The sequence below is a fragment of the Stegodyphus dumicola genome, chromosome 4 (assembly GCF_044657685.1).
Source record: "Stegodyphus dumicola isolate Sdum_Otavi_A_Nest chromosome 4, ASM4465768v1".
Lineage (NCBI taxonomy): Eukaryota > Metazoa > Arthropoda > Arachnida > Araneae > Eresidae > Stegodyphus > Stegodyphus dumicola.
Window position 1 is genome coordinate 120,097,623 of NC_140771.1, and position 25,992 is coordinate 120,123,614.

At 31.9% G+C, this 25,992-nt stretch overlaps 1 protein-coding gene across 4 annotated transcripts in view; it reads left to right on the plus strand.

Moving 5' to 3' along the window:
• Positions 1-25,992, plus strand: part of LOC118187094 (rab GTPase-binding effector protein 1-like) — a 223,199-nt gene that overhangs the window by 134,798 nt on the left and 62,409 nt on the right. For all 4 annotated transcript variants that reach the window (XM_085815393.1, XM_085815394.1, XM_085815392.1 and 1 more), the window contains exons 3-8: positions 468-585; positions 1,259-1,394; positions 3,288-3,500; positions 8,604-8,739; positions 12,217-12,465; positions 14,983-15,119. In XM_085815393.1, the coding sequence (XP_085671519.1) occupies positions 468-585; positions 1,259-1,394; positions 3,288-3,500; positions 8,604-8,739; positions 12,217-12,465; positions 14,983-15,119 (989 nt within the window). The remainder of the gene's footprint in view (positions 1-467; positions 586-1,258; positions 1,395-3,287; positions 3,501-8,603; positions 8,740-12,216; positions 12,466-14,982; positions 15,120-25,992) is intronic.

The following is a 25,992-nucleotide window of genomic DNA, read 5'->3' on the forward strand; positions in this document are numbered from 1 at the left end:
GACATCTCTCAGTTCTACCAATTATTCCTTCACTTAAATGATCCTTTTGAGCCACTACTGGATACTGATCACTCTCAGAAATCACATTTACTTTAAACAACACTACAGACTGGAATTCCAACAAGTGTCCATTGTGCTTCATAATGTCAATCACCGAATTTGCATATATCTGGCAGTAATATATGTGCAGAAGTGCAATTTTGTGTTCAATTATATATAATTAACATAAATAATTACAGCATTGGGCATTGTTGCAACACTAACTTGGTGAGTGTATTTTTTCTCATTATCCTTTAATATTGATGATCATTGCATTATAATTATCCATACTGTTGTTTATTTTTTGTTCTCGGATACATTGATCATTTTAAAAGGTGGTTATCTACCATAATTTCTATAAGAGGGTTAATTGTATTATAATTTCTCACACTACCCCACTTATAATGCATTGTATATTTGAATTATAGAAGCAGTTAGTGAAGCAGTAAGGAATACGTCTAGTCGATATGAGAAGGAGATATCTCAACTGCAAAAGACCAATGAGAAATTGGAAGCTGAGTTACAAGAATTAAAAAATCGTGAGAAGTAGGTTACCTCACTTCATAACATATGGAAATTGTACATAGTATGTATGATTCTGAAATTGTGGTTTTATTATCATTATTCTTATTCACATCATGCAAATCATCTTCTGGAGATAAAAGGAGTAATTTTAAATTATGACTGTTTTGGAATATTAAATGCTGTCTCCAATTTTGAAGTATTTTAGATAAAAAATTAATAGCTCATAAATTTTAAGTAGGGAAACAATACTGTAATCTTGTTTTGTGATATTTAAATAAGACTGGTATCATTATTATCAGGACAATTTTTCTTTAAAACATTTTTTATATTGTAGAAAAGATTAAATTATTATTTATTGTTTCAGTTTTTATTCATGTTATATGTTTTTAAATTTATTTTACACATCCCCCTTAATTTTATTGCTTAGTACAGACATGTTTTTAGTTGAAAAATTCAGTGTAGCTCTACTGTTTTGTTGAAGATATTGAATATATGGAGAAACTGCAATTCTAGAGAAATTGCAGCTCTTGAGCTAAGACTAAAGATTTAAATTTGTTAAGTTGTACTTGCTGTGAAGGAAACTAATTAATGTCCAGCATTAAAAGTTGTAAGGGGAAGAAGAATTTTTATTTATTTATTTTTATATATTTTTCAAGAGATCTAATATGGTTTTAAATAAAACGAAATATTCTAGGACTGACATTTCCCGAGAAGGGGTATTAGCAGCTGTTACAAAATCTCTGAAACGTGTTGGAAATTTGGGCAGCCCTCTTCCTTTCACATCCAGTACTGGTGAAAGCATTGAAAATTTGGAAGAGAGCATGAGAAAGGTGATTATAGTATTTTAAAATTTGAATTTTTAAAAATTTTCTATACTAATGATTAAGGAAACATGTATTTCATCATGAAGACAAAATTAAAGCGGTTTAAATAAAATAGAATTTTTATTAGATATTTAAATAAGATCATAATGGTATTTTTCAAGATGAATTTTTAGACCTATGCCATTAATCTGAAAAGAAGAATTCCTAATGAGATTATATTCAGTTTAAATTTCAAAGAGAATGCAGAAATACTCAAATCTAAAACATGAAGTATAAATAAACAGAAGCCTGGCATCATGCATATCTTTGAAGGAGAGATGTTAGATTCAAATGGTACATTCTTAAGAGTCTTAGGGCATAGGTAACTTCTAATTAATACTACTCATAACACAATTTTAGCATGCTGATTGGTTTTGTTAGTTTTGATTTTTAAAGCACATTTGGAGTTGATCTCCAGTATTACTAATTTCAGTTCAAAAGTTAGACAAAGGAAGTGCAATCCATGAATTAATGGTGAAATTTAAGTTCAGGGAGCATTCGAGATCAAGACAAACTATCAAATTGAAGTTATGAGAATCTAGTTGCTGTCTTTGATAATGCAGATAATGCAGTGGCATGCTCATGAGTAGAGGGATTTCTGTGTTTGAGTTTCAGTTGTGAAGTGCACTCCATTTCAGAAACTTCCAGAATGTAATAGCTTAATATATCACTGAAAATAGTTTTTTTTCCCCATGGAGTAAATAAATTTTATCCTGAGTTTTATCCAATATAAATTTTCTGTTTTATTAAACATTAATTATCAGTAATAATACTGATAATATAACTACATCTGATAGCTTTTTAGGCCATTTTTTGAGTGCATTAATGTTTCTTTTTTGTTACCATGCAAGTTATAAGGCTTGTAAGAATATAGGAAAATTCACTTAACTACTACTTTGTAGCTAGCCACTTTCTGAGATGTAATTACTGAAGATTACTAGGTAATTATAAAGTTCACAGATTGTGAGTTTTAAAAATTCCATATGTGCTGAAGGCAGAATTATTAAACTTGTATTGCAGTGCAATTGTCATGTTATCATTCATTTGTAATATCACACATGCAAATGCTCATTATGTGAAGTAATTTGGCCAAATGTCTTTGACAAATAGCCAGTCCTTTGCAGGTTGCAAATTTTAATCCTTTCATGTCCATATTTTTACAGTGAAAAGAATTAAGTGTAGATTTGGCATGAGCAGATTTGGCTTTATCTATCTCTAGGTCTTTCACTTTCATTTTTTAGCTTAATCTTTGTAAGAACATTTAACAGCTTGTATAACTATTTATGAGCACAAAATATGTGATTAATTAAAGTAAGATGTTTTTTGTTTATGGAAATGTAATTATACTGCACTGAATCAGTGGTTCTTCTAGCTATGTAGCCATGAGATTTATAATAAAATAATGTAACTGCATTTTCATTGTTATTTTATTTATTTATAATTATCTTTTAATCCATTTTTACCCCTGCACTTCTAAACAAGGTAATTTTTTGGGGGGCTGAGTAATATTTAGTGGTTACATTTTTGCTAGATGAAGTATCTCTTTTACGCTAATATTACTGTAAATATATTGTCATCATTACAATTATTTATATATTGCATATAGTATACTAATTCTCAAGTAAAAATAGCTAAATTGGTTGAATATGTAGTAAGTACATATATCTGAATTTTAGAATCAATACAAAATATTAACTAAAAATAAAAGTAAAATGAACAAGAATATGCAATAAATAATGCAGTCTTGTATGTATAATTTTTACATGTAAAGAATTTTTTATTGAATAAGTTGAACATTTATTTTAAGCTCTTTAAAATTAAATAAATAGTAAAGTATATGTGTTTCTTTTTGTTATCTAGGCTCAAGAAGATGCAGAGATGTTGCGCTCACTTGTTGTACCTTTAGAAGAAGAAATTAAAGCATTAAAAGACAAATTGCGGGCAACTGATGAACAGTTAAGGCTGTATGAAACAGCTTTTGCCGACTTGGTAAAGGGTTTGGGATCTGATGCATTGTCAGAAATGATTAAAGGAAAAGGGCCAGCTGAAGTAGTAGAGCATTTAGATGAAAAGGTGATTTCCCCCCTTTTAAAGCAAATAATACAATTTATAATGAATGGCAAAGCAAAATTTAAAAGCTAGATAGCAATTTCGTAATGAGTATAATGCAAAATGAATTAAAAGAATTTAAAATACTTTTAAAATCCATCCTATTGGAATAAACCACATTCAAGAAACAAAAAACTAGAAGCACAGTGGCAAAATGCATGTTAGGTGCAAAAATACAACAACAAAAATTGCATCTTTTGCTGCAATGAAAGAAGTAAATACATCAACCTGTTTCTGAACCACTAAAGACAAATTTAAGTTTAATGCTTAAAATAATGTCAGAAAATTAATCAAAGTAAAAATAATCAAAAGTAAAAAAGTAAAAATTAATCAAGGTAATTTGTGTTTTTATCAGCCCACCCCTTCTCTATAAGCCATAGTAAGTACATCAAAAATTGCAAAATTATAACCTGAAAATCATATAAGATTAAAAAAATTGAGAAGACTGTGTCCAAAAAATAAAATGTATATGCAAGCAATCCAGCACACGGAAAAATGTAACACATGAAAATTTGAACCCATACTGGTCATAGTAAAACATTTTCTGCAAAAATATAGCATCAAATTTGTAAACAAGCTTAATAAAATTTATTTACTGTTTAAGCAGAGCAAGTACAAAAAACAAAGCATATTATTAACATGTGTAATATATGTGTGTATGTGCCTATCTCTCTCTATCTATGGTTGTAATCAAAGTTTTCTGCCAGAAAGCGTTCTTAGTAAAGTTAGGGGAAAAAAAAAAAAAAAAAAACATGAAAGCAGTAGTCTTTAGTGTGGGTAGTAATCACCACCCAAATATATAATTTTCTGCCAACATTTTGGTAGTTTGTCAAAGCCTTCAGCCGAGAAACTTGGGGTTGCAAGTCCAAAAACAGATCGCCTCGTTTCTGACATCCTGTGCAGAATGGAAGATAGAGCCAGCAAGATGTAGCTGCAGGTGTGAAAAAAGGTAGAAGTCTAAAGGAGGATGTTGAGGCTGTATTGTGGATGTGGCAAAAGATCCCCTTTTGAGTCTGTACAGAGTTCAACCAGTGAATACAGACACATGTGGTCATGCATTATCTTGATAGAACATTACGTTTTTGCACCAGAACTCAATTTGATGTTTTTCCTTGATAGCAGCATCGAGACGGGCTAGCATCTCACTATACACTTTACTGTCAAGAGTTTTACCTTTTTCCAGATACTCTTTGTGGATAATACCATGACAATGCTGCCAGATACAAAGCATGGATACTTTTTGTTAATCAAATTGCAGTTTGAATAACAAAAAGATCGGCAGTTCTTTGCAACACAGCCGATGGGCTCATGGGCAACACTGCCGATTGGTCGATGGTGCGGACCAACCTCCTTTTCGATCTGTGTTGTTGAAGAAAATCTACTTTTCATCGCAAGTGATGATTCAGTCCAGAATTTTTTCCTTACATTGATATTCAAGCAGATTAGGGCAGGCCTGAACATGTCTGTCCTTATCTGCTTGAGTCAGCTCATGTGGCACCCAACAACTGAACTTGTACATCAAATTTATGCGATGCATAGTGCAACTAATGAACATAGCACTAGTGTCTAATTCTTTAGCAAGTTCTGGAGCGGTTGCATAATGATCTTCTTTCACAAGTTCTTGTTTCCAGTAGAAAAGTCAAATTTTTTAAATTTAACTTAATTTTCTAAAATTCATCCCAGCGTCCTTAAATATGTTAACCGCATCTACAGATAACTGATATGCATCTTCAACCGTTCCTGCCCCAAAATATAGGTCGTCGACATAGACAGAAGAATTCAACATTTGGAAATTGTCTGGCATTTTATCTTTATATTTCCGAATGTGATATTTTATAGTGGTGGCCAAAATGAAAGGAGATACAGTCAAACCAAAAGCTACGCGACACATTTGCATAATCTTAAAGGAGTCATTATTTTCATTAAACGAAAGAAATTTTAAAAATTGTCTATCACCTTCAGCAATTCCTATCATCAAAAAGGCTTTTTCAACGTCTCCTTAAACTTACGAAAATTTAACATAATGTCTAGTATATTTGGATTTAGATTAAGTCCCGATTCAAGGCAGTCATTTAACAAATTTGTGTCCTCTGTCTTTGAGCTAGCATCGTACACAATTCTTACCTTATTGGTTTCACTAGATCGTATCACTGATCGGTGCGGCATAAAATATCCTAAATTTGTATCATTATTTGGACATTCCTCCACAATTCCTTCCAATATCTGTTTCTCAATTATATTTTTATATTCCTGAAAAGTCTCCGGAGTTTATTGTGAAGGTTTGCGAATCGTTTCTTAGCTACCTTAAAATTATTTCCTAGATTATTTGAGCTATATTTCCAGATTAAATTTGCCTCATATCTTCCATTTTTAAAGTGCAAATTTCTTTCAAACTGGTCTATTATTTCACAATCAATATCGGAATAATCATCAGAATCATTAATTCCCATATGTTCTAATTCCCCCAAACCTCTTAAATCTTTCAACACAACAGTGTTTGTCATTACCACTAAATTTTCAGAACAATTTTTATTTGTTTTAATTTTCTCGATTCCTGCAGCAACACAACCAAACACAGAACTGACTGCGTACAACACTTCAGATATTTTAATTCTTTCTGAATAAACTACATTCCAGAATTCATCCCCACCAATTAATATTTCAACATCTGTGTTATTTTTTCTTGAGCAATTGGCGATCTGCAACCCCAGATGCTCTATAAAGTCTGCAATTTGTTTCGATTTCAACGACTGGATAGGAATGATTCATTGCCTTGGTTGCACCAAATGAATAAACAGAAAGTCTTTCATAACGGATTGGAGTAAGTATTAAATAGTCGGCCAATTTTTTCGTTATAAAGGATCTGTGACTGCCTTGATCAAGAATTAATCTAGTTAATTTTGATTTATACTTAGAACAAGTGTAAACTGTACAAGTTTGTAATAATACTTCCGTGGCATTACAGTCATTATTATTATCACCTTGAGGAACAGAAGCAATCAATTTTAAGTTTTGAACTTTATTTCTTTCCTCAGAATTCAAAGTCAGAGATTCAGTTTTATTTTCGAAATAACTTTGTTCCGATTTTTTGTTTACAGGGGATTTATTAGTACAAATCGATTCATTGTAATACATACCGACACATTTATTACATTTAGTTTTATTTCTACACTTTTTTGATGTATGAAATTGTTTAAAACAAGAATAGCAGCGGTTTTCGGATCTTAGTTTCTTTAATTTATCAGAAACATTCACTTCGCATTTAAATGAATCGTGCAAATTATCACAAAAGATGCATTTTCGGTTAACTGCAGTATGAAATGCAGCTGTGGGTGTATTTTTTACATATTTTCTAGTTTTATATTTTGATTGATCGACTTGCGGAGGCACAGGATTTTTCCTTTCATTTAATACTAGATTTGAAACTTCCCTGCATTCTATTTCCGTTTTAATAAATTGTGTTAATTACGAAACTTCAACTTTATCTTTCGATCCTCTTTGCCGATTAAATTCCAAAACTAAATCGTCCGGAATTAATTTTAATAATATTGGAATTAGTAAATGTCCATATGAGCCAGAAGTTACTTTTAAAGTTTCCAAATTACGAATCGAAACTTCTAATTCGTCATACAATTTACGTAAACACTTTACGTTAGCAGAATTTTTAACGGCTTCTAAATTGAGAATTTTATTCATGAATGAATTAATGATCAGGTCTTTTTGACCATATCTGTCCTTTAGTGATGCTATACAACTATCATAATTACTTTCTGTTAATTCAAAGCCTGAAACAACATTCAAAGCTTGTCCCATTAAGAATGTTTTTAAGTATGCAAGTTTTTGTCTTTTTGAAATAGTTTCATTTTTATCTATTGAATTTTCGAAACTATTCCAAAATTCATTCCGTTGTTTAGGGTCTACCCCAAATTTATCAATCATTAATTTTGGTAATTTTAGTGTACTACTCCTACTAGAACTGGAACTTACATGCAAAATTCCATTACCACTAGACTGGTTTAAATCAGAACTTTGGGGATTCCTCACTGGCGGTACTGCGGTAACCGCGCCTAGAAACTGCTTAATTTGACCACAAGCAATTATACATTTGTCATTGTATTCTTCACTTATACTATAATCTTCTTTAATTAAGTTAACATCAATTAACTCTTGTATTTCATCATCAAGCGTTCTCAAATTATTTTTCTTTTCGGTTAATAATTCAAACAATTCCCGTAATTCTTTAATCGAATTTTCCCTCCTTCAATTTTTAATTTATCTTCAAACACTTTAATTAACCTTGTAACAGACGATCTCAATGTGGAACATTTACGTTTCAACCTGTCTAATTTATCTTCCATTTTATTTAATTTAAATACACCCACAACAGTAATAATAAATACTTACTAATTTGCTACAAATAATCACTAAATAATTAATTTAATATTTCCCTACCTTTATTTGAAATTCCATTGTCCCTTGAATATGAAATATCCATTGTTAAATCAAAATCAAAACACTCAAAAAATAAATACTTACTAATTTGCTACAAATAATCACTAAATAATTAATTTAATATTTCCCTACCTTTATTTGAAATTCCATTGTCTGTTGAATATGAAATATCCATTGTTAAATTGAAATCAAAACACTAGATCACACACCTAAAATCTTCACAAAGCCTTAATTTTCGGTCGCATGCAACATGAAATAATTTATGCATTTCTAAATCAGGTGATGGCGGTTCAGTGAGTTTACTAATTTTAACACTTTTACATTTTTAACAATATTTTAATTCACTATATACAGAGCACATTCTTAGGCCGCCGCCTTCAACATGAACAAACTTTATTCTCTTTTAACTATACGAGCAACAGCGCCCTTTAGCCGTTTCTTTCAAATTATGCAACAATGACTAAGGAAGCAGTAATGCTTTAAAAGTCTTGATAATCTGTTGCCAACTGATTTGTAATAGTTAACTAATGGAGTAAAAATGCAAATAAATTACAAATGTTCGTATTAATAATTTCAAAATTAAAAATAAATTTAGTAATCATACTTTTTTTTTAGCTAACTAGTCTCAGTCAAGGTCTTCAAGCTGAAAAGGCATCTAGAAGTGATTTAGAAATGTATGTTGCAGTTTTAAATACACAGAAAGCTGTTATGCAAGAAGACATGGATAAGATAAAACTTGAGTTGCAAGAAGGTAAGCTATTAATGTACTTTCTATTTTCAGAATGCTATAGAATAATAACAATACTTTAATAAATTATTCTTCTGTTATTGGTAATTGAAAATTTTTTGGAAATTTGAAAATTTTCAATTTAAAAAACAGACAAAAAATTTAAATTTTGTCATATGTATGAAACTTGAATTTAGATCCTACAGGCCATTAGTGTATTCTAGTACAAAAGAAATGAGTGAATTTCTGCTATTTGAGACTAATTTCATGTTATAGTTTTGTAACCTGAAAGTATCTTTTGGCCATCTGGCATGATGTTAATTTTTAGGCAAAATATGTATGAATGAAAAGGCATGGTTTTCTTTGATCATCAGCACAAGACTATCCTTATTCTTTTGCCAGACTTTCTCACGATCTGACTGCACAGTTCTCTTATGCCAAGGTCATTCTAAGGGCACAGAGTTTTTGGGCAATTAAAGCTATCCAAAGTGGTATAATAGTTAATTTATGATTGCTATCAAAAGAGGCATTTTAGTATTCTTTTAGAAATGCCCGGAATGCTGGAGTAAGTATGTGTGTTCTGATGGATAATACTTCAAAGGTGATGAAGCAGAAATTTTTTTACATTTTAGATAGAACTATCATACAAGCATTTCCTGCAGACTTTTTTAAATGTTTTTTTGTTTAAAATTGCTATTTTCTATGCAAGCACTGTATAAATAATATGTGTTGCTTGTTAATACAGTCAAAAGTCGTTAATTCGGACACCCATAATCCGGACCTCTGCGCATGCGCCGCGTTGACACATCAGACATGCGCGTAAGACCTTTACAACTGCGCATATGCGTGTGCGCAAGCACAGAATATGTTTTCGCGTGCGCATTTTATGTATAACGGACGGTATAAGCTAATATTATCTAATTATCTATTTCAGTTAATGTTGATGATTGCGTTGTTCCTTAATCTTCGAATTGGATCCGGCTTATTATTTTTTGCAGACTATGAGAGCAATTTTATAAAAGTAAACTTGAACTTTCGATTATGTCAAATAGAATTTCCGATGCTGGAGCTCCCAAAGGATCTACAAAATTAAAGTATGTTTCGATGTCCATCAAATGAAAAGTGGAATTGCTGCAAAAAAATGGATAAAGACGTGAAGAAGGTGACAGAGAGGTTAGTGAAAACGAAAAACTTTCGATTGACAAGTTAGTCGGTATTCTCGGCACAGCAATTACGGGACTTGAACAGCGGAACTTTGTAACTGAACAAAAAATTATGTCTGTTTATAGAATTAGCAAGAGAAAGTATTATCACATAATAAGAGAAAGTATTATCACATAAAACGAAGCAACTTAAACAACTTGCATTGAAAGAAATGTTTAATAAAGTAAACAAATAAATATTAAGCTTTTTTTTTGTAAATTTTGATACCCTTTAGATCATAATTGTTCTTTATTTCATAAATTACGGTTTCATATTTTTAATTTTAGAATTTCTGCATGCTATTTTATGAGATTTAAACTGATAATCTATAATCCGGAAAAATCGATAATCCAGAATCGCCGAAGTCCCGAGGAGTCCGGATTAACGACTTTTGACTGTATAATGCTGTTGGATCAGGCATGAAAGCAGATGAATTTATAATGAACATGTAATAGTAAATTTTATAATTTAAAATCCTTTGAAATGAAATTAACATTTAAAAAAAAATGTGTGCCTTTTATTTATTTATGAATCTTGCATTTTGAGAGATTTTTATTTTCTTTTTATACTTTTGCATGCAATAATCATGCATGCATATGTATAAATTTTGTCAGATATGTTAACTCTTTCTCTGCTAAATCCACAATATTATCTTTTGTAAAATCTATCCTGCCACACCGTAAAATTAGATATTCTATGTAACAGCTGATTAGGGTAGTACGGGGTTATTCAAAATGATATACGGTATTTTTAAAGGCTGTAATAAATTCATTTTTAAATAGAGACATAACAGAATAAGTTTAAAAGGAAGAAAAAACTTAAATGTTTTCTTTTTTCCATAGCCTGTATTGAATATGAATTGTGTGGGTGGCACTGTAATCACTAGAGCGAAAAATGGCATCTCAGAAAGGGACGGCATTTTACGTCTTGCAGTAGTTGAAATCAGAATCTGCAATTTTCAACCAACATGTGTTTGTTAGAGGATTTCAAATAGAGAGTCTGACTAACAAAAGCATTTGAAAGTGGTATCATCAATTTAAAGAAACAGGCTGTCTTTGTAAAGGCAAAAGTAGAGGGAGGCCACATGTTAGTAGCGATAATGTGGAAAAAATAGTGAAGTTACCATGCAACCCAAAGAAATAAACTAACAAAGTGTGTTATGAATTGGGGACTTTTGAGAACAGCAGTATAGTGTGTTTTGAGAAAATGATTGCAAATAAAACCTTACAGCTTGCAGATGACTCAAGCTTTACTTCCTATAGACAAGGACCAATGAATAGAGTTTTGCATGAATATACAGGGCAGATGTGAACATGTTTATGTTTTTTTTCCTGTCTTGTATTTAGTGACTAGGCAACATTCCATATCAGTGGGAATGTTAACCATCCCATTGGGCATATCTGGGGGACATAAAACTGACTCTGGACTATGGAGCAACAGGATTTAGCCAAAGTGAATATGTTTTGTGAAATTTTAGAGACCAAATTGTATGGGCTGTTCTTTTTCATGCGAGTGACAATGAATGGCAACAGATATCTAGATACGTTACAGATCTGGCTTTTCCTGGAAGAATCAAGTAATTTCGTCTTTCAGTAGGATGGTGCACTTCTACACAAGAAGCTAAAAGTGTCTAAATATTCTAATGCTAGAACAAATGCCAAAAGGATGTTTCCTTGCCCCTCCCCAGACATTGCCCCCATGCAACTTTTTCTAGGGGGATTTGGTAAAGTCTAAGTGTATGTGCAACCATTACCATGTAACTTTTAGGACTTATGAATATGCATAGGTAATGTTCTGAACTTAGTAATACCAGACAGGCTCAAATGATGGTGGAGAGAAATGGACTATCATTTGGACATTGTCCTTGTGACTTAAGGAAGTCGTATCAAACAGTCATAATGTCATAAAATAAAGATAATAGAGCTGTTCTTGCTTTTAAATTTGTTCTGGTAAGTCTTTGCTTATTGACTTTATGTTTAAATACCATACATTATTTTAAATAACCCTGCATTATGCAAATTTCTCTGATCAATTTCATCAATTTTCGTTAATTTTTCTGAAATTTCAATGAAATTACAGATTTGCATGTTAAGTAATGAAACAGTTGAGCATAAAATAAGTGAATGATAAATCTATTGATTATGTATATACTATGTACTACTTGAATCTATTTTAATGAAAATTTATTCCATATTGATTTATAGGTTTAAATAGTACTATTTCATTTAAATGCACATTAAAAGGACTTTTAATACGGTATTTATGCAATGGAATATTTCACCTTTTTTTCAATTATAGTTTGTCAGTTACTTGAAAAGGAAAAAAAAGAACATGTTCAGTTGAAAAGAACATGGCAGATGGCTAATGATCAGTTTTTAGAAGCCCAGAGGCTTCAGATCATGGATATGCGTCGGATGCAGAGTGTATTAACATCAGAACAACAGCGACAAATATCAGAGATGAAGAAAAGGGATGAACAAAAATTAGAATTAGAGAGGCAAGTAAAAAAGGCCGAGAAAGATTCTGATGAAGTTAGAGTTTCTGAAGGTATTTTTTTTTTTTTAATATATTGTTTAAAAGAAAAGAGCTGTTATAGTAAGCTTTTTATGTTCAAATATAACTTTTAACATATAGAGAGTAAATAATTTTATAGTAAATTAATGCTTTATATCTCTGTGTGCAAAAGTTCTCATAGCTACACTTCTGATGCCAAAAAATATATGCACTCAGAAAGAATTGAGCTACAACTATGAAAGTTGGCAATAGTATAATATTCAAATAGTAGATAAACAAATGATCAAAAATAGGGACAAAAGTGATTTATTTATGAGTAACAATACAAAAAATATGAAAATCAGTAGGTGATAAAGCCACCTCTGGCAGCTATACAAGCCAATACTCGGTTGGCCATGGAGTCTATTTTGTTGCCAGTGTCCCTCTGCAATAGATTGTGCCACAAATGGAGCAACTGGTCAGCAACTTTGGATATATTTATATACGGCTAATTTGCCTGCCCGACATATCCCAAACATGTTCAAAAGGTAATGGATCTGGAGATTTGGCAGTTGAGGACATGAAAATAGCAAAGACATTGTTGGGAAAGTCGTGCTGTTGGTAAACAGAACCTGGATGATCTGCTAGCATAGGCTGTACAATCAGCTGCAAAATGTCGTCAGTGTACCTGCAAGCAGTTAGAGTACCTCGCAGCATGACTAATGATGAACGGCAATTTTAGCTGATTGCTCCTCAGGCTCCAGATATGTAAGTGGCAGTCACCAGCACTGAGAAAAAAGCGCTAAGCGAGAGCGCCGGTGATACAAGAGGATTCTGCTTATGGTGGAGTGTCAGTGGCAACCGTGTTAAGGATGTTAAGATTTGAGCCCAGTGTGACCTAGTATTCTGCAAATCATATCCCTGGATGTCCCAGGATCCCTGCGAGTTGTCAAATGACATTGACTTGATGATAGTTTAACTGTTGATGTGGATGGAGCAGCTCTTCTAACTGTGCAGTTCTCTTGCACATTAGTGGCACATGGATGTGCCAAGCCACTATGGTGGCTGTCTAGGCCTTTACTGAGCCAGTGGTTCCAACAATAGACAACAAGCATGCTGTTTGGAGGTGATTGAAAAGGTTAAGGTGATGAAAAATTTGTTTAAAACAAGTTTGTGTCTGTTTGAAAAAATAACTCTGGAATAAACTGTTTAAAATTAATTTGACATATTTTAAGTTTTGAGCAAAATTTGCTGTCAAAATTACATTGTCAGTGTTTAAAATGCTTATTAAATATTTTGAATGTGTAAAGCTGCTATCTGTAATGCACTGCTATTATGTCATAGTTTCGGATATTTAAAAATCTAATGTAAAAAAAATAGAAAAATTAAATTTTAATTTTGAGTTAATATTTTGGTACCTCTTACTTCTGTTTTCGTAATCTTTTAAATATTATATGGTTGTTGAAAATATGTAATTGTGTTTAAATTATATCTATAATATACCCTATTAAACAAGAATTAAAATATTATCAACATTTCACTAAATAAAATGTAGAATATTTAAGAAACTTTTGGAAAAAAATTATGCATTTATGCATTTAAATGTTAAAAAAACTAATCAAATTTCTTTTTAACCTTTAACAAGTTGGAAATGATAATGCATATTAGCATTTATTGTGCAATTTAAATGTTTGAATTACTTTTTTTTTTTTTAATTATTAGTCTTTTTTTTTTTTTTTTTTTTTTTTTTTTTTATAAAAGCTTGGGTAGGAGACATGTAAGTGTGAAAGTGAAAATTCACTCTTCCCAAATAGGTGTCACAAAAATGCAGTAAAAATTTTAATGGAAGCTTTACAATTTGTAAATGTGTCCACCCCCAGGAAAAATAATTGCTACAAAAACACACTTTTTTTTTATTGGTAAATGCATATAGTAAATGCTGAATATTTTCTCTTCTTCTGTGTACAAATGCATTAATCTGGAAATTGAAATGGCCAATGGAAGCTGAATGCTGATCTGAAACTAAGAGTGTGTTTTTGAATTTTTTGTAGGAACTTTATGTTGTTAGTGATGAGATAGCTAGATGGCTGATGGGTTTGCTTAAGAGCCTACAGAATACCCAGTCAGCTGTCTTTGGTATCTAAAAAATTCTGAAACTTGGAAGTAATTTTAGAATAACTGCACATGTTAACAAAGCAAAATTATGTTTAAGGAAGTAATACTTCCCCTCTGCATCATACAGCATGATGTTTCACTTTCACACATTATAACTTGATTCTTGCTGCTTATAGTTTTTATGCTGCAGTCGTTCTAAATCTGCTTTTTACTTTCTGACATTACTAGTATCCAGAAGTTTACTTTACTTTTTGCTACCACATTGTATATATCATAACTGTACGGATGATCTGTGAGACTGCTTAAGATTTTACCTTACATACTTGTAATAGTGAAACAGACAAGTTTCTTTTGCTGTTTTTTTAACAAATTTATGAAATTATTTTTCAAAATAAGTTTTCAAATTTATATGTAAGTAATCAGATGCTTTAACTTTTAAACATGTTATTCTTACAGATAAGGGAAGAACTTCTCCCTTTTCAAGGCCCTCATCTGCGAAACTTTTAAAGAGCTCACCAGTGATTAATCATAGGTTTCTTTCAGTTGGGAACAAAGTTAGCAATGAATTTGATTCATCAATTGTCAATTCTAATGTAAGTTTGTTTTATGATTTAAATCTACCTGTGAAATGTATTCATATTTTGTTTAAATATTAAAAGATGAAAAGAATTCTCAGAATAATTTTGGTCTTCATGTTCCATTTGCATATAAATAAAAAATATTTTCTTATTCTCAATATAAGTAATTAATCCTGTTTTAACTTTTGTAATTTTTTTTCTGTAGCAGCACTTAAATTATTAGATATTAAAGCTTTTCAGATGTGTTAATGGTGCTTCAATTTTTGAAAGTACTTAAAATGTTTTAATGTAATTTCTTTCAAATGCTTGATTTAAGCATTAATTTATGAAGTTTCTGCAACAATTCGTGTGCTGAGTCATGTTTATATTTTTCATCAATTTAACTTTTTAAGTTTGAATTTCTATCAGGTGAAGAAGTCACGTTTGCTGGTCATAGGGTTTTACCCTATCCTGTGTGTAGTAAATGAAAAATCAAAAGCATAGCTAGGATGAGCTTTTTTTTTTTAGGGCTAAACACATAGAACTGATAAGCAATTGTGCCCAAAATTATTCCAAAGCAAGTCCTTTCGAGAGTTAAGTGAAATACATTTACTGTTGAGGCGTAGCCATTTATCAGTAAGGAGAGGAGCATTTGGTCAGCTGATTTCAAGGAGCTTAGGAGTTTGGAAGGGATGGTAGAAATGCAGTTTGGCCATTTGCAGGCGAAATTGAAGGGTAGGGCTATTTGGAGCTGACATTTTGGATGAGATGAGCCTAAAGGAGAGATTTTTTAATTAATTAGTAAGACAATTAAACATTAAGAATTTGTAAGTAAAATTTTAAGACAATGAAACAATATACAAAAATAAATAACATTTGAAGAATAAACTTAATGCAACATTAAGAGTAGTTTTTTAAAAACAAAAATGAGTTAGCAAATAATATATCATTTCAGTGCTCTTATTATTGCACCAGGTCTTTTAGTGTTAATCTAATCTTTGATATCATAGTCAAGATAAGACTACCTTCATTATTCATTTAAGTGATGTCTCTAAAGAATTTCTGTGCTAATTTTGCCATATAGGTTTTGATTTATTGCACTTTGAGTTCCTTGTGGATTGCAGGAATAGGAATGATCCAGCTGCTCTTCATAATCTGCCTTAGTATAACATTTTGTATAATTTGGAACTTATTAATATGCATATAACTAACACACAATAACACGCCGAACAAATACTAATTCAGAAGTCAAACTACAAAAATCAGCGTTATATTTTCAAAATTTTCACAGGACTAGTTTCGATGGTTATACCGAACCACCATCCTCAGCTGCAAAACTGCAAATGAACAAGATAGGAAATAATGATTAGATAAGACAAGAAAGCTGGGACAAGAATTAGCAAGTAACGCCATCTGTTGATGAAACCAGAACTAAAACATAATTTCTCTAAAGGCCGAAGGCAAAGATGGATTGGAATTAGGATCGTTAACTAGAACAGAAAGATTTTTTTGAATGTGAAATGCTTCTAGAAAATACAGTTCTTCAATGGAAGATGTTTTTTGAATAATTTTGGCAGCAGAAAAATTGAAAGTGTGATTTTCGGACCAACAATATTGAGCAACAGAAGACTTCTGTGTTTCCTTTTTTCTAACATATGCATCATGTTCCTTGACGCGGAATTTGAAGGCTCTCTTAGTTTGGCCAATGTAAATTAAACCACACTGGGAAGGAATCCTATAAATACCCCAGGAATTCATATCCGGAATGGGGTCCTTGAGTATGGAACTCTGAATTTTATTGATGGGAGAATAAACAACCTGAAAGTTAAATTTCTGCAAAGTATGTGCAACTTTATAGCTAACTGATGGAAAGAAGGAAATGGCAACAGAATTCTTATAATCTCCTAAAACAAGAATGTGCCTTTTAGTGTGTTGAGATGAGAATTTTTTAACTGCTTGATTAATAATGTTGGGTGAAAAGCCCCTGTCAATTGCTATTACTTTTAAATAATTTAGTTCTTCATCAAGGGATAGTTTGGAGGAGCAAACTTGAAGAGCATGGAAAACATAGGAATAAAATGAAGCTAACTTTTGTTTAGTCGGATGACATGATTTAAGGTGTGGTGGAAGGCAAACCGATGAAGGTTTACGGTAAACCGTAGTACTGAAGTTGGATGTGTTACATGTGACCAGAATGTCGAGAAACGGAAGATAATTGCAAGTGTCAAGTTCAAAAGTGAACTGAATAGCAGGATCACTAGAATTCATTGTTGAAAGAACTTTATTTAAATCATCTTTATTACCTTCAAACAGGGTAAAAGTATCATCTACATAACGGAACCATGCCGGGAAGTTTAAAGTTTCAAACAATTTTGATTCATAATAATGCATGTAGATATCAGCCAGGATGGGACTGAGGGGGCTTCCCATGGATAATCTCTCAGTTTGCTTGTAATATTTATTTTGGAAAACAAAATGTGTTTGTTTCAAACAGATTTGAGTGAGAGAAATTAGCTCATCAATTTCGAAGCAAGAAAAATGAAATTCCTGAAGTCTGGTTTCTAGACATCTTAATCCACCCTCCTGTGGAACATTGGTGAATAATGATTTTACATCAAAAGAAACCATAAGTAAATTTCTAGGAGAAATGTTTTTAACCTTCTTTACAAACTGTATTGAATTTTTTATGGTGTAAATGTTATTGTCTAATAGAGTTGAAAATCTAGAAACTTTCTACATTTATTGATGAATTTATGATTATATTTAAAGTGGATTGTGCATTAAGATGTCTAGAAGTCAGACTTCGCGAATTTCATTTTTCTTGCATCGAAATTGATGAGCTAATTTCTCTCACTCAACTCTGTTTGAAACAAACACATTTTGTTTTCCAAAATAAATATTACAAGCAAACTGAGAGATTAGCCATGGGAAGCCCCCTCAGTCCCATCCTGGCTGATACCTAAATGCATTATTATGAATCAAAATTGTTTGAAACTTTAAACTTCCCGGCATGGTTCCGTTATGTAGATGATACTTTTACCCTGTTTGAAGGTAATAAAGATGATTTAAATAAAGTTCTTTCAACAATGAATTCTAGTGATCCTGCTATTCAGTTCACTTTTGAACTTGACAATTGCAATTATCTTCCGTTTCTTGACATTCTGGTCACACGTAAGACATCCAACTTCAGTACTATGGTTTACTATAAACCTTCATCGGTTTGCCTTCCACCACACCTTAAATCATGCCATCCGACTAAACAAAAGTTAGCTTCATTTTATTCCTATGTTTTCGTGCTCTTCAAGTTTGCTCCTCCAAACTATCCTTTGATGAAGAACTAAATTATTTAAAAGCAATAGCTGTTGACATGGGCTTTTTACCCAACATTATTAATCAAGCAGTTAAAAAATTCTCATCTCAACACACTAAAAGGGCACATTCTTGTTTTAGGAGATCATAAAAATTCTGTTGTCATTCCCTTCTTTCCATCAATTAGCTATAAAGTTGCACATATTTTGCAGAAATTTAACTTTCAGTTTGTTTATTCTCCCATCAATAAAATTCCGAGTTCCATACTCAAGGACCCCATTCCAGATATGAATTCCTGGGGTATTTATAGGATTCCTTGCCAGTGTGGTTTAATTTACATTGGCCAAACTAAGAGAACCTCAAAATTTCGCATCAAGGAACATGAGGCATATGTTAGAAAAAAGAAAACACAGAAGTCTTCTGTTGCTCAAAATTGCTGGTCCGAAAATCACACTTTCAATTTTTCTGCTGCCAAAATTATTCAAAAAACATCTTCCATTGGAGAACTGGATTTTCTAGAAGCATTTCACATTCAAAAAAATCTTTCTGTTTTAGGTAACGATCCTAATTCCAATCCATCTTTGCCTTCAGCCTGTAGAGAAATTATGTGTTAGTTCTGGTTTCATCAACAGATGGCGCCACTTGCTAATTCTTGTCCCGGCTTTCTTGTCCTATCTAATTATTATTTCCTATCTTTTTCATTTGTGGTTTTGCAGCTGAGGATGGTGGTTTGGTAAAACCATCGAAACTAGTCCTGTGAAAATTTGGAAAATATAACGCTGATTTTTGTTGTTTGACTTCTGAATTATGAATATAACTATGAAATCCCCATACAGGAAGGGCATAAGTAATAGCAGGTTGTAACAAATCTTGTAAATAAATAACTTATTATCAATAGGTAAAACAGACTTTCAAGAAATTATGGGAGTGAAGGTATGTTTAACGAGCTTAGAAATTATGTGTGCAGTGTGGAGCTTTCACATCAATTTTTGGTCAAGTATAACACGAAGGTATTTGAGATTCTTGGCCCATGGAATAGTTGTAGCTTGTTCCATGGAATAGAAATATAAAAAATTTTGGTGTTTTGTTCAGTCTTCTTTCTTGTAAATAGAATTGCTTTCAATTTATCCACATTGATGAGGATTTTTTCATTTTTTAAACCAGGACTCTAGTGCATGGATGTGTATTTGAAGTGCTTGAATGACTAAATTCATCGATTTTGCTAGGATTGCAATAGTAAGTTTATTTGGCTGAAGTAAAGAACCTTGAAGTACACTTGCTGGGATATGCCGACTTCAGAAATATATCTTTATATTGCAAAAAAACAAAGTGTTTATCCTGGAGCGAGAACTTGATATTTATGACATATTCTCCGAGAGTGATTAGTTTGTACAATAGTCCATCAATCTAGATACGACTGAATGCTTTCAATAAATCAAGAGAAAGAGCTCCTGTAGTATATCGATTTTGCAGGCCTTCAAGTATGAGTTCTGTCACTTTATAGAGTTGGGGTATCCTTGAATGCTTCCTTAAGAAACCAAGCTGTTGAGGAATTATTATTGTCTTGGAAGTTTATTTGGCTGAAGTAAAGAACCTTGAAGTACACTTGCTGGGATATGCTGACTTCAGAAATATATCTTTATATTGCAAAATAACAAAGTGTTTATCATAGAGCAAGAACTTGATATTTATGACATATTCTCCGAGAGTGATTAGTTTGTACAATAGTCCATCAATCTAGATACGACTGAATGCTTTCAATAAATCAAGAGAAAGAGCTCCTGTAGTATATCGATTTTGCAGGCCTTCAAGTATGAGTTCTGTCACTTTATAGAGTTGGGGTATCCTTGAATGCTTCCTTAAGAAACCAAGCTGTTGAGGAATTATTATTGTCTTCTTGTTACTCAAGAATTCTTTTCAGAATAATGGCTTCAGCTATCTTGCTCAAAGTTGGAAGCTGGCTTACTGATTGATATGATGAAGAATCAGCTATGCGTTTTCCAGCCTTGGATATAGGAATAATGACTGTTGTCATCCATTTTTCTGGTGAGTAGCTCATCTTCAATATTGTGATTGATGAATTTCGTGAATTTGAAGAGCATCTTGTGATCCATTTCTCGAATCATCATATTGCAAATCATATCCTCTTTAAGCCTTTTTTGTTTTTTTTCCACAATTTATTGAATAGTTTCGGATGGTTTAACAAGAGGAATATTGTTTGTGTATGTTTGTAAAAAATATTGTGTGTTGGTAAAACTAACTGTGTATTCTGTTTCTGGGTTTGAAAAGTTGTTAATGCAAAACTGAGAAGCATAGTTATCAGCTAGTGACTCAGCTTTCTCAGTTTCAGTGTATGCACTCCCCTTGGGACTATTAAGGGACAAAATGTTTGTGTAGCATCTTTTATACCTATAAACAGCCTTCCAGATAGAGTTTTTATCCATTGAAAATCATTTGAAGTATCTTATCCTGTCATATAGTGCATGTTATTTAGTAAGGAACAAAACTTCCTGATGTAACTGGTTCATGATTCTTTTATCTTCCAGACAGCATGTTCACTACCCAGTTTTCCTTCCTTGATTTTTTCTTTTAATTAGGTTTTGAATTTCCGTGTTTCTTAATCTTGACGTAACAGGAACTTTGCTGTTTTCAACTAGAGCTACATGCAAATCATTGGTGAAACTTTCGACTAAAGCATCTGACTCATTCCTATTTTGTGCCATTGGTAATACTATAATGCGTAAATTAATTGAGACAAGCAATTTTTTTCACAGCTGGTTTCCAGCTGGCATCTGCAGGTCTTATAAAGCTGTCTTATCTGCCTTAACATTGTCTAGATGTCTGCTTTCAACCAACTTTTTTAGACACTAAATAAGGATTATTTAAAAACTTATTTCTATGATAATAGCAAATTGTTTTTGCATCTTTTTAAATATGTTTTGCATTTATTAATTTTAGTGTACTAAAAAGAGTATAATACCTGGAAAGAAAGCAAAGATTATTGCACTTAACAGCCACACATCCATGATTCCTAGAAATATTGCTTCCATGACTGGTCTTTGAAAGTCGAACCTTTCTAAATTCTGATGAGACATAATGAAACTGAATCATTTTCTCCAAAAAGAGGCAAATGTGGAAGGAAAATGAAAAACTCCAGAATCTGATTAATTCCTACTCCATAATAGCATTATTAATTCAATGAAAACTGACAAAGACTTTAAAAGAAATCAATTGTCTTGATATTGATATTCATCTTTCAAATGTGTGTTGACTTCTCACTGCTTATCTGAAGGGTAGAAAGCCAATTAAAAAACAACTTTTGATATATGAAATCAAACAAAAACGATTATCTGTAGGCTTAAAAATACAAATGTTGGACCATAAATGGTGCTGGAAAAAGGTCAGTTTCAGCAATAAGACTAATGTTGCTTCAAAGTGAAAAATGGAGCAATCAACTAAAATCAGAAGTCCACCTGATATGCAGTAGTTGGTGTGTGGTCTGTCTTTTCTGTAACAGCTGTCATTGCTAGCATTAAACACTTGATGTGGTCCAAGCATGTGTTCTAGTAGGAGAAAAATATCAGGATTGTGCTCATTTTTAAAATCCCTAAATTTGTTATGTTTAACAGATAGACCATTTATATTTCAAGGGATAACATTAATCTTCTCATCAGAATTATTCACACTAGCCATTAATTTCATTTAACATTTCGAAATATACAAACAGCTTATCAATGTCAGCATCATGAAATTTAAGCTAAAAAAAAATTGAGTCATTTTAATTAGCTTGTGTCTAAAGACATTTATGTGTTTCTTTTAGACTTTTAAAGAATTGCAGTACTTCAAATTCACTACTGCTAGTATTAAGAATATTTAGCACATTACTTTTAACTTTTTCCTCTTTGTTGGGCTAGTTTTAGTTGGAGGAAATACAGCAGAAGGGGTTTTATCAGAGATTGAGACTTCATTAGATTTCTGTGCAAAACCAAGTCCTTCATTAGATTTCTGCGCAAAACCAACCTTTTGTTTTTAATGCTTGTTTTTTTTTTTTTTTTTTTTCATGGAGGGGAGGATGGTTGAGGCGTCCTCTATAGGAAGCTAAGTGCTGTCCTAAACAGTTACTGCATTTATGGGTATCGGCTTTACTCTTAATTGGGCAATTTGAACTTGTGTGAAATTCAGCGCACTTCATACACTGAGGCTGAAAAAAGCAATTCTCTGGGAATGATGCCCTTTCTGATAATTATGATGCTGTGGAATTTGATTTTTAGATGTAATTTTTCTAAAGTGACAGAAAATAGCGTAAGAACTTTCAAATTATAGATTTCTTCCACATTTTTGGTCTAAATGAGTTGCAGTAAAAATGCATGGGTGCTGTATTATGAAGTTTGGTTAGTTGAGCTATCTTTTGCACAGAGAAACCTTTTTTTTACTAGAGCTTGTCGAATTTCATTTCTGTCAGTATTTGTTGATAGGTGCATTAACTGGTTGCTTGTATTTTGCATCGATGATCTAGTGCTTCACATTATTTTCTCTAAATAGCTTAGTAAGTTAGGTTAAAATAACACACCAAAAACATATCAATTTAGAAGTCAATCAACAAAAATCAGCATTATATTTTCAAATTTTTAGAGGACTAGTTTCGATGGTTTTACCAAACCATCATCCTCAGCTGCCAAAGTGCAAATGAATGAAATACAATATAGTGATAAGATAAGAATGGCTGGACAGGAGTTAAGCTACTGATGTCATCTATTGATGAAACAAGAAAACAAACATAATTTCCTCAAAGGCTGAAGGTAAAGATGGATTGGAATTATGGTCCTTAGTTGAAACATAAAGATTTTTTTGAATGTGAAACACCTCTAGAAAATCCAAGTTACCAATCAAAGATTTTTTTCTGGAATAATTTTGGCTGCAGAAAAGTGGAAAGTGTCATTTTTGGACCAACATTGCTGGGCAACAGAGGACTTCTATGTTTCCTTTTTCTTAATATATGATCTGATGTTCTTTAATGCAAGATCTGATGTTCTTTAATGCAAAATTTTAAGGCTGTCTTAGTTTGACCAATGTAAGTTAAACCACTCTGTCAAGAAATCATGTAAATACCCCAGGAATTCATATTCGGAATGAAGTCTTTATGTATGAAACTCGGAATTTTATTGATAGGAGAATAAATGATCCAAAAGTTCTGTCATTTTCTTCATTGTTTATCATGCCTTCATCCATTAATTGTTTCACTAAATTAGGCCTGCAATAATAGAAGTTTCTAAAGCACCATGACTTTTTGCTTAAGTGTAAACGTAAAAAATTATCCCCAATTTCATTCAAGAGAATAAAAAATCTTCCAATCATGATTCAAGAATTCTTTTAAACTTCAAACTTGCCTTGTTTTGTTCCATCATAAGAAATACACTTCAGCAGTGATCCAGTATTGAACTTGAGCTATGCAAGCTTCATCTGGAACTCGCTAATTCATATCCAAAGATCACAGCCGTTGAACAAAAGTCTTGGTGTAGAACTGAGAATACGGTTAACCGTCATAGAAACACTCTTGCATTTAAATTCCAAAACCTTCGTTTACAGTCTTCCAATTTAAGTAGTTCAAAAAAATATTCCCACTGTAAATATTAAGCCAATACTTAATATTTCTAGGGTTAGTTTATCAGAAGAACAAGAGAGAGTTCTGAAATATAATTTTAACTTCTCAAAAACCTCAAAACCCTCGATTCCAAAAATTTTGACTCCTATTGAAAAAGCTTTCAAATTCAGTAAAGTTTCAAATACATAGAAAGAAATGATTAGGCATCTGATTGCCCATAATGTGAAATTCAACAATAAGCTTTTGGAATCAAATCTAAACTCGAGAGAAAGAGCTACATTGTGTGAAATTCATTCTAACCTGAACATTATCATTTCAAAGGCCGACGAAGGTGGCCAGATAGTCGTCATGAACACGAACACTTATATTGATGAGGTCACTAAATTCTTAAATGAAGTATCATATAGTCTGATCCCTAAAGACCTTCACCTTTGGACCTATCAAAAATAAAAATTTGGATCAAATCTTCAAAAGTGCTTGCAAACCAACTTAAAACCACCTTAAAACAGTCGCTTATCCCTTCTGTTGTGAATTGTGCCAGATTGTATGCTTTTCCTAAAACTCATAAAAGTGGTATTCCTTTTCAAACTATTGTTTCAAATTTAGGCAGTGCCTCGTAAATACTTAGTTTCTAGATTTTCAACTGTATTAGATAATAACATTTACACACACAAACACACATACACCATATGAATTTGTATCTCCTGGAAATTTACTCATGGTTTCTTTTGATGTAAAATTATTATTCACCAATATTCCAGTGGTTAAGATGTCTAGAAACTAGACTTCGTGAATTTCATTTCTCCTGAATCAAAATTGATGAGCTAATTCCTGTTACTCACTTCTGTTTTAAACAAATGCACTTTGTTGTAACTGAGCCATGGGAAAATCTCTTAGTCCCATCCTGTCTGATATCTGCTGCATTATTATGAATCAAAATTGTTTTAAAATTTGCAGTATGATTAAACTATTTAGGTGATACTTTTACCCTGTTTGATGGTAATAAAGATGATTTAAATAAAGTACTTTTAGTAATGAATTCCATTGATAATGCTATTCAGTTGATTTCTTAACTTGAGACATGTCTTCCATTCCTTGACATTTTGGTCACATGTAACACATCCAACTTCATTACTACTGTTTACCGTAAGCCTTCATTTGTTTACCTTCTGCTGCACTTCAAATCATGTCATCTAACTAAACAAAAGTTTGTTTTCCATGAACTTCAAATTTGCTGCTCTATGTTGGCTCTTGATTAAGAAATGGTTAATGATTCTAATTCCAATCCATCTTTTTTTTTTCAGCCATTAAGGAAATTATGTTTTAGTTTTCTTGTTTCATCAATAGATGGTGCCAGTAGCTTAATTCCTATCCAACCATTTTTATCTTATCTTTTCACTATATTTTATCTTGTTCATTTGCACTTTTGCAGCTGAGAATGATGATGGTCCAAAACTAGTCCTGAAAAAATTTGAAAAATATAATGCTGATTTTTGTTGTTTGACTTCTAAATTAAGCATAATAAGGTTTCTATAATCATCAGGAGTCTGTGGGAATACTTTTGGCAGTTCATGATTAATTTTCTATAAGAATTTAGAATAAGTTTCTTTGTTTAATTTAATTTCTGTTGTTTAATTTAAGAGAAAAATTCCAATTTCAAACTACTAATTTCACCATTGGTGGTGAAATGGCAGTAGTTTGGGAGATCAAGTGCATTCTACTGAATTACCTCAATCAGACAGGAAGTGCGAACATTATAATCCAGAGCAGCAACTTTATTATACAGTCTACCGGAAAGTTCTATCCGTTTTTGAAATAAAACAAAAAACAAATTTTTCTTACCATCAGTAAACTTTATTAAAATAATATAATTGCCATTTTTATTAATGACTTCTTGCCAGTGTGAGGGCAATTTGTATATCCCATTTTCGAAAAATGATGTAACTTTTGATGCGAAAAATTGAGCTGGTGCTTGTTTAATATCTACTTCATTTTTGA